General features: G+C 37.2%; 1 protein-coding gene and 1 pseudogene across 1 annotated transcript; one reads left to right on the forward strand and one right to left on the reverse strand.

The window, feature by feature from the left end:
• The first annotated feature begins 67 nt into the window (after window positions 1-67).
• On the forward strand, window positions 68-2,398 carry LOC113778638 (annotated as a pseudogene).
• Window positions 2,399-8,078: 5,680 nt separating this feature from the next.
• LOC113777894 (auxin-responsive protein SAUR50-like) lies at window positions 8,079-8,744 on the reverse strand. The gene has a single exon (XM_027323125.1). It carries the CDS (start codon window positions 8,707-8,709, stop codon window positions 8,383-8,385), a length of 327 nt encoding a protein of 108 aa, XP_027178926.1. The 5' UTR covers window positions 8,710-8,744; the 3' UTR covers window positions 8,079-8,382.
• Between the last annotated feature and the right edge of the window lie 3,710 nt (window positions 8,745-12,454).

A 12,454-nucleotide genomic window follows, 5' to 3' on the forward strand; every position in this document is an offset into this window, starting at 1 on the left:
GAAAAGATTAGGAGGCATAGGCGGGTCAAATAGCGGATCTCACTTGTACACGCCCACTGAAGACACAGTTCTCCCAGCTGAACCGCAACGCAGCGTCTTCCGGCGGCAGCCAACGGCGAGGATATACTTCTCTACCTCTTTATCCGGTAAGGTTACTTTATTTTATCTCTCTCTTCTCGCCTTTTATTTATTTATTTACTTTTAATCTCACAAATTTCAATCTCTTGTATGCATCTTTGTTTGTTTTTTTTTTTGCTATAATTCTTAGAATTGATTGTACACTTCTATTTTTACGTTTGTCTACGATTTTTTAAACTTTTTTTTTCGAAGCTTTGTGCTGGATTTATTGGTATATAGTTTCTGCTAATTAATTTTTGGTAGTTTTCTTGCTGGACTTTGGGTTTAGGGTTTTGCGTAGGGAGCATAGCAGGAAATAGCAATAGCAATGAGTCGTAGCTTAGGTATACCGGTGAAGCTTCTACACGAAGCCACAGGACACATCGTGACCGTAGAGCTGAAGAGCGGAGAGCTCTATAGAGGCAGCATGGTTGAATGCGAAGACAATTGGAATTGCCAGCTCGAGAACATCACTTTCACAGCTAAGGTACTCTCGTTCCAATGTTATTCTGCCCTTCATTAAGAATTGTGAAAGTGCTTTTCTGTTTCCGGTGTCTTTATGCTGCTTTCGAGCTTCGTAATGCCTTTTTCTTTCACTTTGATTCCAATGCATGATGGGCGGAAGCCAACGATGATTTTCTGTGGCAGGAAAATTGAAACTATGGGATGTTAGTAAATTGGAATTGAAATCTATTCATTCTTTAAGGAGGTAACATGGGTTGGGTGGTGAATGCTATTCAGAACACGAGGACAATCAGTTGTATTTGTGCTCATAAATGATTTATACAGGTTTTCGTAGTAAGAATTTCATGTTTGTGGCAAAAGTATTTTAAAACTATTATTGGCAATATGTTCTCATATAACAGAATTCTATCCAACTAAATTCCAGGTCGTGTATTTTCTTTTTTTAAATTCTTTGATCTTACATGCAAAACTGTTCTTTAATATGTGTTTTTTTTTGTTGTGGGTTAGGTCTTTAATATGTGTTTTTATTGTAGATTTAAGCATCTTATTTTATGATGTGTCCTTTAGGTATCAAATGCACGTCTCAGATTTTACAACAAATTAAGTGTCTTCTGCACACATGCATTAGAGTTCACAGCGTGTCGGACTACTTGGGGTTGGGGTTGTAAGGAACTTTTTGACCTGTGGATGCTCATTTATCATACTTATTTTAACTGACAGCTAGTTTTAAGAGTATTCCTCCCTTGATAATTTCATTGAAATTGGACCTGTCATTTTTGACATTCATAAGCAATTATTTCCAGTGCCATATAATTTCTTCTACATCAATGGCTACAGAATGTAAGATCTCTTTTTGAATTGTTGATAGCTTCTGAACAGTCTCTTATCCTTTCATGGATCTTTGAAGCACTGATATAATTTACATCTTCAGCCGCCTCAATCCTGATATCTTCTTTTTTGAACCTCTGAACTGAAGCAAATTAGCTTCAAGACTTCAGTTGTTTTTGACTGCCTATTAGAGAGAGTTTCATCGGATTAAGATGTTATGTTGTGCCCTTTTGGCTTTTTTTAGTCTTGTGGAAGACTAATTTTGGTCTGTATCTTTACAGGATGGCAAGGTATCACAACTTGAGCATGTTTTCATTCGAGGAAGAAAAGTCAGGTACAAAAACTGTAATAATAAAATGTTTTCTGATTCTCTCAACTGCTTTCTGAGTTCTGATTGCGGGTAAAACAAATTTTTATCAGGTTTATGGTGATTCCAGATATGCTTAAGAATGCTTTAAATGTTCAAACATTTAGAAGCTAGAATCAAGGTGCTTTCCCAGTTTGCCCATGTGTATTAGAGTGTATTTGTGACCATCACAGCTCTGCTTACACTTTTTATATTATCTTTTGAAGGACAAGGGTTCAGCACTTGGCGTTGGATGGGGACGTGCTGTTGCCATGAGAGCCAGGGTAAGATCTATTTCGTGACTTTTGCATCTTATACTCCAAGATCATTTATTTAAATCCAAAAGTTAGGAATGACACTCCATATCTTTATTGTAAGTTCTGAAATGCATTATGATCTATTGTCAAGAAAAGGCAATGCTGGATGGCCTCTCTAGAACTGGGATTTAACAAATACTGTAAAACAAAGAAAATTTAGTTGTACGGAGTATGTAAAATGATTAGCTTGGAGAAATATATGGGGTTACAAATTAAGTTTTGTGGGGTGAAGTTTGCCTGACTGTGCCATCCGTGTATGTAGGCTCAGGCTGCTAGTCGTGGATGTCCACCTGGCAGGGGCGTTGTGCCACCTGTAAGGAGGTGATCATTCCATAATATGATTGTAATCTTAAGAGCATCAAAGCTCGTATATTATGCACGGGAGATCATCAAATCCATGTTCCGCAGCCCAATTTGGTATAGGATAATATTTGGCCTTTGAGACCTTAAGAATTATGTACGCTTTTGAACTTGGCTAGTGCTCATTTAGAGACGTGAATGGTTTTCCAATTTACGCTTCTGTTTTAGCTGATTCTAAAATTTGATGTAAACCAAATCGATTGGTTGTCTGTTAGTCATGTAGCGAAAGAAGTCGATGTGGGAAGTCGTATTCCGCTGTAACGTGGAAATAGCAAATTGCCTCCATCCGTAATTACTTGTGCGGATGCAAATAGCGAGCAATGCAATAAGCTTTTTGAAAAGGATGGATCCAGAGTTTGAATGGTTATCAGGATTGCAAAGGCTATGGAGGAGAGGTTAGTTTTTGGTGGTGAAACGTAGTTGATAATCCAGAAATGCGTGTACCCTTTCATTAACCGCTGCCCGGGCTGCTACGGAAACACCTTTTACTGCCTACTGGTTGGAAGATCCAAAACTTCGTGGTTATATTGAATGAGCGGCTATTAGGCAGATTATTTGTGCCTCTGACAAATTGAACTACCTTTGAAGTAGAAATTAAATTATGCGAATTGGAACCCTATCCAACTCATGGCCCTTTAAATGAAATGGAGCAATTCTAACTCAGATGTTTTTTGGCCCAATGTGCACCAAAACAGACATACTGCTTGAAATTCTCCATTTTGGAAAATCTTTCCTCTTTCGTCTACTGATTGAGGGCTATGACGAGATATAGCCTGGATTGTACATTCCTACTCCGTCTATTTATGCTCACTCACTATATCTGTATGCAGCAGGATGATTGATTTTCCAAGTCCATTTGCTGGATCCAGTAGCCAAAAACAATATGTGACTGACTATCTGGAACAGTTGCAGGCTACATTTCGTTTCCGCCTTAAAATACACTCCTTTTTATGAGTGATGGAGCAAAGGTGTTTACTTCTGCATATTCAAAAAGTTTTAACGCCTTCTTAAGTTGGTGGATAAAGGTGTAAATATCTGATGCGAACAAAATTACGGTTTAAAAGATTTTTTTTTTTTGGGTAAGGTATTCCACCTAAGGTTAAGTGGGTTTTCACTTTCAGTGCTTCAAAATTTTAGTGTCCTCAGATTTGAGTGCTTCAAAATTTCAGTGCTTCAATTGCCACGTTAAGTGGTTTTGCTTTAAAAAATATTCAGTCGGGTGCACGGTGGTGGTTCAGTCCCTTCCGAATTACCTTTGGACTTCTTTAGCTCCGCCCCTCCCCCTAATGTAGGATAGAATAGATTTATCGTCTCCGTTAAAAAAAAATTTTTTGGAGACATAGAAAATAGACCAGTGAATAGTCATCAACCGTCTCCCTCCTCCTGACTCACTGGCTCGCTTCTGCTCGAATTTCTTTCGCTGAACTTTCATCGAACTCATCTTGACCTCTGATGATGGAAATTTGATTTCGCCGAAGATGCGTTTTAAGAAAAGTTGTGTTAGCAAGAAGGGTACTTTTCGTATCTCTTTTCTTCTTCGCCTGATGCATTTGTTTTCGAAAGTAGACTTTTGTAAGGATATTATTAGCAAAAAATTCCTAATTTTATGTTTCACACCGGCCCCCTTCCTCTCGATTCACTCGAGATTCAGGTTTTGAAATAACAGGAAGCTTTGTTTGGATCTCCTGTTTTTGGAGTGTTTTTCAAAAACTAGTTTTTCAGATACAATAAAAGTTACAACAAAGTACTCTAAAAGATAATCTAAAAATTAGTTTAAATTTTTTTAAAATTTTACAAATATCTCATAATAAAGTGCCAATAAAAAATATTTCAAAATATTTTCTAAAAATATTTCAAAATATACTCTAAAAACTCTGCTACAGCAAAATTTTTCAAAAACACCCCAAAAACAGCTAATCCAAACGGATTATTACTATAATACCGTAGTACTCTTTCTTTCTCGTGTAACAATGACCACACAGCTAGTCGCCACAAACCAAATCTAATGTTCCACCAACCAATTCTAAGATTGAAATTCACACATCTGTCATTCCCAAAAAGGAAAGGACTTCTTTATCGCAACAGACGTTAGTTTACAGTACTAGTATTGTTCTCCAGATTGTGTGGTGTCGATGAAAGCCCGATGATGAAGACAGAATTGTGTAATAAAAATCTTCCTAGCACAAGTAGTCACGCTATGAATTAGATGCAACAGAACTTCCCTACAGCCTAAATCAAATCCTATCCATCCCAAGTGTTTGATTCACAATTCACAAACAAGAGTCTCTCTTGCCACATTATTTCTGTGCATGAACAGGCAGGGAGACACTGTACAGGCCACAGAAAGGGACTGCCAAAATTCATCTGTATCAAAGCCTGGCAGCTGATCTGGAAAATATAATAGTGCAACAACCAAACGTTTGGTATAATTTTTCTTTAGTCTTCAAGCACAACAAAAGTGTTCTCCGAATTGAAGTTCTTGAGCGGTAGCGATCAATGGTTTTGGCTCTCCAAAGTGCGCCGAAGGTAAGTATTTATTTTATTTGGCATTTGGGCGGCGACCGAGGACCAATAAAATTGTCTCACTTGACGTTGACTTGGGTATGGAAGTCAGAAATTTCGACGGTGAAGTTACAAAAGATGTCAATTTCAGATGAATGGTTGGACACTAATGGTGATCGCAATGACTTCGAAAGATTGACTACTATTTTATAACGGGGATTTATGCGTTGAATAGGCTTTCTTTCTACTGAAAATGCTTGTTTGACCCGATGAGAAGACTTTTTTGGTTTTGTGTGAACAGAAATTTCAACTTTTACAGTGGATTCCTTTGGTTTGACTTTCCAATATATATATATATATATATATATATATATATTCATGAAATGTATGACATCATAGCTTAAGGTGATTGAGAGTCAAAAACATATATAATGAAGAATGACTGGAGGATGATGTGAGGGTTTAACGCCTCTCTTATCAATCAGAGTTTTATTAGCACAAGGGAAATTGTTTTTGATCAGCTTCTAATTCCTCCTACGAATATGAGTATGGATTTGCTTAATTCGGTTCCGTCAATAAACCCTAATTGTATCAGGTCTTACGTCCAATCCAAATCCAGAGACCAAAATCTTAATCTTCAATTGTGTGAACTTAATCAAACCATTGAATTAGGGGACCATTTGGAGGTCCCAACTGCATGTGCTGGGCAGAATATGTTTCCAACATGCATGTCTTGGTCGATTTATGAAACCATGCCCAATCAATATTTGATGATTGATGGAATTGATTAACCTGACTTCTGTTCTACTTAATAAAACTCAGTAATCGATCGACTTCCCTGCTTAATGATGAAATGATGATCATCTGCAAGACCAAAAGCCATTGCTTAAAACTCAGGGGAAAGAAAATGAAAATAAATAAAAATCAAACTTGAGCGCGATGGATGAATTTAACTGTCACAGTCAATCAATCATATTCTTTTTTTTTTTCTTTTAAGGATTGCTTAAACACTCGATAATACACTTAAGATACGATGAATTTACTACGTGAAATATTCATATTTATTACATCTATGTATTTAGACATTTTCTCAAAGTAATTTCACTTTTACAAAGAATTAAGTAGAGTAGAGTACTCTCTTAACGATTGACCCTTATTAATTACAAACACAAATCAGTTGCTATCTCCTCAATACCAGATCAAGAGACGTTACGTCTTTCTCATACTACTAGTTGTCCGCAATAACGAAGTCAACTCCAACATTTTGCAGTTTTTCTCTTGTTCATATCCATGCATAGAGAAGCTGTGTAAGAACTGAAAATAAAGAACTTGGCCAAAGCTGGGATGCAATATCCCTGGTTCCGGATATGACAAACTAATTTAGTGGTTGACAAGAAAGGTAGCTAGCTGCGTGGATGGAAATAAGTTGCCGGTGGATCGAAATGGGGATTGAATAATTGGCTAAAAAATGGCCTACTCAATAGCTTGGAGGGGCCAGTAAAGACTTGAATGTTCTCATTGACATGGAAAAATTTGAACGAAGAAACGCGTACGTTAACCATCATGCAGATTGCAGATGCCGTCTTTATCACTATTACTATTGGTTCGGGCTGCGGGGGCAATTAGCATACATATGGGACCTTTTGAACGCCAAATTATCACTTAAAATTATCACTTAAAATAGGGAAAATCAGTAGCCTCCTTATAGATTTATTGTACCATAAAGTTTTTAATGGGCAAAAAGAATTTCAATGTCGGATTATTTGTTTTTCAATTATAAGAGAATTGATGAGTACGTCGACCCTACATTCTTTCTTCTTTTCTTTTTTTTTTCAATCGAAAACCTAGTTTTCCATAATGGCGTTTTTTTTCTTTGATATTGGAAATATCATAATGGCTTTTTTGTTATATATAGTATTATCATTTTTTTAAAAAGGATAAGAAGCAAAGACTTTATTGGTAATTCATTTTACACCATGATGATGATGTGCAAGTCCAAGTTATGTAGCTTCAAGTATTTCGCTTTCTTTTATGAAAAGGAAAATGGGATTTGACCCACTCAAGTTGCATGTAACGTGTGATCATAGACTACAAAAAAATAAGATGGTTTCCAAGTCCACGGAAAGTAATTGTCAAAGTGACACTAAAAACTTTGTGGTGCATCAAAAGGTTGGTTAGTTGCTTAATATTAGTTGAATGTGTATATCATTCATCTTAGTATACACTTACATCTGTAATGCGAGAGTGCATATTGTAAAAAACAAGTTTTTTTTTTTTATGTTGAGGCCTTTGGCTATATTGAGCTAACTCTTAATACTTGTGTAAATAATAGTAAGCCATTAGTTAGTTGATTATGAAATTGTATAAATAAAAATATATCATTAGTTAGTTGATCGTATGGTCAATATTTTTTTTCTAAATGATAGATTTTGAATTTAAAATCTCTTATTTATAATCCTTTTTAATTTATCATCTAACTCAACCTTTCGTAGGTCGTGAGACCACTTGTTCGACTTTTAATTCTTCTATTTTTTCCCTTCTCCAAGACTCAATATCTCCTTTGAAACAAACAAAATAAAAAGAAATTATTTTGAAAAACTTGGTAGGTGTTGTATCAGAGACTGTAAGCATTAGGACGTTGCTCCCATTTAAGATGTGCACCAATGAGTTGCATGGTTTACAGGATATTATGTCTACGTAATTAAATATCTTTGAGCTCTACAATCTTCATAGGAATATTAATTATTGGTTTACCTTGTATATTATTCTAAGTGCCCGTGCGATCTTCAAATTGATATATAACCACCAAAATCGAATACAGCCCAGCATTTATTTCAGAACACGTTTCAATCTTCAACTTTTCGGACAAAATGATCGAACCAGAAAGAGAAACAAGTTTCGCCAACTATGTCATGATACAGTATGCTTTCATTTCATGCATGTCTTGGTTAGTTCCCTGATTGCAGATTAATGCAGACGATTGATCAAGTACATACTTTAAATGAAGCAAGTATCTATCATGTTACTGCTAACTACCGCGGTAGAACTTCATAACCTCAGACCAACAATGAATTTTAGATTGAATCATGAGCCTTGAAAGAATTCACCAAAAAAATAATGCAAATGGTCAAGTTTTGGCGCAACTTCATAGTTCGTATACATATGAAGAGGGGAAAAAAACGGAAATCTGGAAATCTCCGCTCTGCTGTCTCTTAGACTATAACAAAAACAAGAGAAATTTCCAATTTCCAAATTCGTGTATATACAGATCTCCACTAATGAAAAAAAACCAGACAATTAGTTTCCAAGTGGTCAGATGATGGATATCCCATGCACTAAACTAGTTAGCTTAAGTAACCGGTGGTGCCCATCATCCATGTTATAGTAAACCTTAATCCACCTCTACATACGACAAGAAACTCCATCTTGCATCATCAGCTCCCTTAATTATCTGATCATGGAAAATAGAGAGCAAAAAACTTCTTCATCACAAGGAATGGTGAGGCCCATCTCATGGTTGAAGCCAAACTCTTCTTCAGCTCGTTGTAACAAGCTCTGGAATTCCGGGTGTTCCAACCAAGAAATGGGGATGATGTATCTGGTCCTATTTTGACCAACATATACTGCAAAATGGCCTTTTGGGACATCATGTGGAAGGCTATTGTCGTGATCATGACCAGTATTCTTCCTTCCAAAACTTGAACACTTTTTGAGGATTTGTTTGAGGGCCGCCGTTTGAGTAGCGGCATGTTTTGTTCCTTTCTTAAGAGCCATGTTTATGGACTTTAGAAGAAAAAGGCTCAGCCAGGCAAAGAAGAGATAGAAATTGTATGTATTAAGAGAATGAAGGATTCGAAGGAGGTGGGGATGAATTGAGGAGAATGTGGAGGAGTAGTAGTTGTATTTATGGGGAAAAAGAAGAAGACAGGGAGTGATTATCTGCGAAACAAAGACATGTGGAGTGTGGGGGCAACAAACTAACAGGGCTTAGATGTTCTTATTTGAGAAGTCTTGTTCAAGGCCATGCAACCTCATTCCCCATTTGGCCTTTTCCCTTTTTCTTGTTACCCCTCCCATAGACAAAGTGGACCACTATACTCTATGCTCTATACCATAAACTCCAATCTCCGTTCATCCTATGTGTGTATTTGTGTTTTGGACAGTGTGATTGTGCGTGAAATCCCCATTTGATTAATGATTGATCGAGAGAATTAGGAAATGGTACGTTATACTCATGCACACGGTACTTAAGTTGTAAGGTCGCCAAAAGGTCACGCAATGACAATTAAACCATCTTATTAGTTTAATCAGGGTGGGAGTCTGTTGTCTGGCACGTTTAAGGCATGTAAAACCAATGCTTTTGAGTTTCGCCATCCATGTTCGTTATCGATACTTGGCATTAACAACCTCGGTTTCCAGTTCCACCTTCGGAACTGCTAGGTGGCACGGAATTGAAACTGACGAATCATCCCATGGCCTACACTAGTTTCTTGGCTTCTTGCTGGTAGTAAAACTTCATTCTCAGTTCCCTCATATTTTCAAGTTCAATGTTTTTCTTCTTTTTTTTTTCCCCAAGTCAGAGGTTAGATGTATCGGAAGCATTAATCGTTTCTGGCTACTTCTGTGGCCAAGGAAGGAGATTGCAGTCTCTGTCTGTCCCAGTAGAATTTACATATGATATGGGCTGCTCTTTTGTAGCATTTCGCATGATCATGACATTGGTTAGTTTCCAAGGTACAACTTCTTGTGAGCTCAATATGGATTCATGAACGAATCAAGACTGATCATTCAAGGATGGATGAATGGCAGCTGTCTATTGTGAATGATCATCTTATTAAGTACAAGAAAGGGATGCCTTCGTCCTTTCTCCGAACAAAACAAATGGCAGTGTAGCTACATGTTTCAGCAAAAGATCAAGGACAACTCATTCTACTATTCATTTGCACGTAAATCCAGGACCACTGTTCTTTCAGTGAAAAAAGAAAAAAAAAAAAAAAAAAAAAGGTAAAAGAACCAATCATGTATGTACCTAGAGACCGTTTGATCATTTTAAATTTACTCGTTTATTTTGAGTTGAGGTTTAGGCCCTCTATAGATTATAGAAAGGAAGAGTCTTCTTCTGTACCACGGAAGGTAGATGCTTGAAAATATTAGCTAGGTTGATGAACAGAATGTGATCACCTTGGCATAATTTTTTTTTTTTTTTGAGAGCAGAAAATCAAGTTTACTCTCGAAAAATGGAGGATTAGGGAAATGTACATTGAAAAAAAAAAAAAGGGTACGTGAGTTTTTGTGTTTTTTTTTGGTTCAAATGTATGCATGCCCTAAGTCCTAACCCTATATTATCATTATTATTTAAGGAAACAAGATCAATATTAATAAGTTCAACGGGCAACCATTAATTTGGGTCCCCAATCCCAATCCGGAGTAGCAGCATTCAAAACTAAGGCGACAAACAGCAGTTGTTTTGAATGAATGTACTAAGAAAGTAGCTTATAGCGACTTGCATCCTGTCCCTGGTTTCGGCTGTTTTGTCCTCCATTTCCAAACGTGGGGTCTACGGAAAACATTAATTTAATTATATCAGTACTACGTACGCAAGTTCGCAATGCAAACGTACATAATATAACATACGAACATGGTGCTTCTGTCTATCTCAGTCTCTATCAATGAATGTCCTTGCGTACTACTGTGCAAGGTTGTTAAGGAAATGATGCATAGCAATTAGTAGTCTAGTGTGTTTAGAAAAAATTGCAGCTGATCTATTGTTAAGAGAAGGACCATTTACAAGCATGATTGGATTGGACGCTTCATTTTGGCGAAGCATTCTGCTGGTGACCATTCAACAGTGCCATTTATAGCTCCAGTTAGAAATCTCCCTCCTCCTAATTTTGACTACTTGCACTCGAACAAGCAAATACAGGTTGGTTGGTGGTACTATATACTTACTGCTCCATCAATTATGTTTCAACAAGAAGAACCTCCCATGTGAGCAGAAACAAGAATGAGATGTTAGCAGATATGGATCCATAATTTATATATATATAAAAAAAAAAAAAAGAAGAAGTGATTTCCATGTTCTGAGGTCAACAGCTTTGCCCTGTTTCGGTTACAATCAACAAAAGAATTCGCCCTCTGCCTAGCCTGATGCAACGAAGCATCAGGGTTGTTCATCCATGCTCCAAACCAAATTCCTCTGATAGTCTTTTCAAGCCAAAACAAAAGGCAAGGGAAAGTTTTGAGGAGATTATTAAGGTCAGAATAAAATGCAATGGATTCCTCCTCCCTCTATGAACTTATCCGAGTCTGATAGGTATGTGACCTGTCGTCCTCTTTCAGACCACGACCGCATGAAAGAAAACTGGAGAAGAATGTATTGATTGAGAATGATGGGTCAGTCAAGTTGTAATAATCACAACCATGGCTGGCTTTTCCCATGTTCTGTGAATGGGATTGGGTAACAGATATAAGAGGATGGTGAGGCATCCGTGAGCAAATCATCTTGTCAAACTCAAATAGAGGGGGAATGCCCTGAGGGTACTCCTAATAAACAAAGAGCAGAGTTTCTACTGCTTGATATTGACAAGAGTTTTCAAAAATTAGCATGTGAAGGCCATGTTACTTTTGCCTCCAAAGCCGCTGGTGAAGACACAAAAATCCATATTCAACCACATAAATCATCTGATGAACCAACCTGCCAACGCTAACAGCAACTAAATTAAGCAAGCAACATTACTCAAAAATCAGTAGTAATTCCTGCCTACCAATAATACTCGCGTTGCGGTTAAGCTGTGCCTTCAGATTGTACTTTGCTCAGTCGGATAAAACACACAACAATGAATTACGTATTTCTTAGAGTGATACTCTCTTTATCAACCAGCTAAACGTAGCCCAAAATACCACCCTCAGGGCAATCCCGTAAGGTATAAGGATCGAATCGAGAGCTGTCCGCAAAAAGTTAATAAATGACAAATAGATGATAAATTGAACTGATGATAAATTATGCGGACATCGGATTCTTTACACAACTGTAGAAGCATACGTTATTGCTTTCCTTCATAGAGGAAGGAGAAAGGCAAAAGAAAAGAAAGGAAAGGGAAAAAAGGGAGCTTAAAAAGCCACATGTAGGACAAGGGAGTGACCTGCTGATCTTTCATGAGTGTACAAATTTTTTAATTGATTCGGACACTTCACATCCAATTATCGGGAGAGCCATTTATTTATGTAGGAAACGAATAGCAAAGGGCCAATGGGGCTTTAACTCCGCATGTGTTCCCAGCTTCAAATGAAAGGACAGCCAGGAACTTTTCACAGCTGAAGAAAAAGAAGTTTGTTTTTGGGCAATCGCGTACGCCAAAAGCATCGTAACCCAAAAATGGAGTCCCAGCACACAGCAAACCATCTATACAACTAGTAATTGCCAAACTGCAAGCCCGTCAATTGACTATAAGACAAAGGGATCTCATCAAAGGATGGAAATAGGAAGTTTAACTTCACTAAAAGATAGCAGCACAGAAAC

The sequence above is a fragment of the Coffea eugenioides genome, chromosome 7, assembly GCF_003713205.1.
Source record: "Coffea eugenioides isolate CCC68of chromosome 7, Ceug_1.0, whole genome shotgun sequence".
NCBI lineage: Eukaryota > Viridiplantae > Streptophyta > Magnoliopsida > Gentianales > Rubiaceae > Coffea > Coffea eugenioides.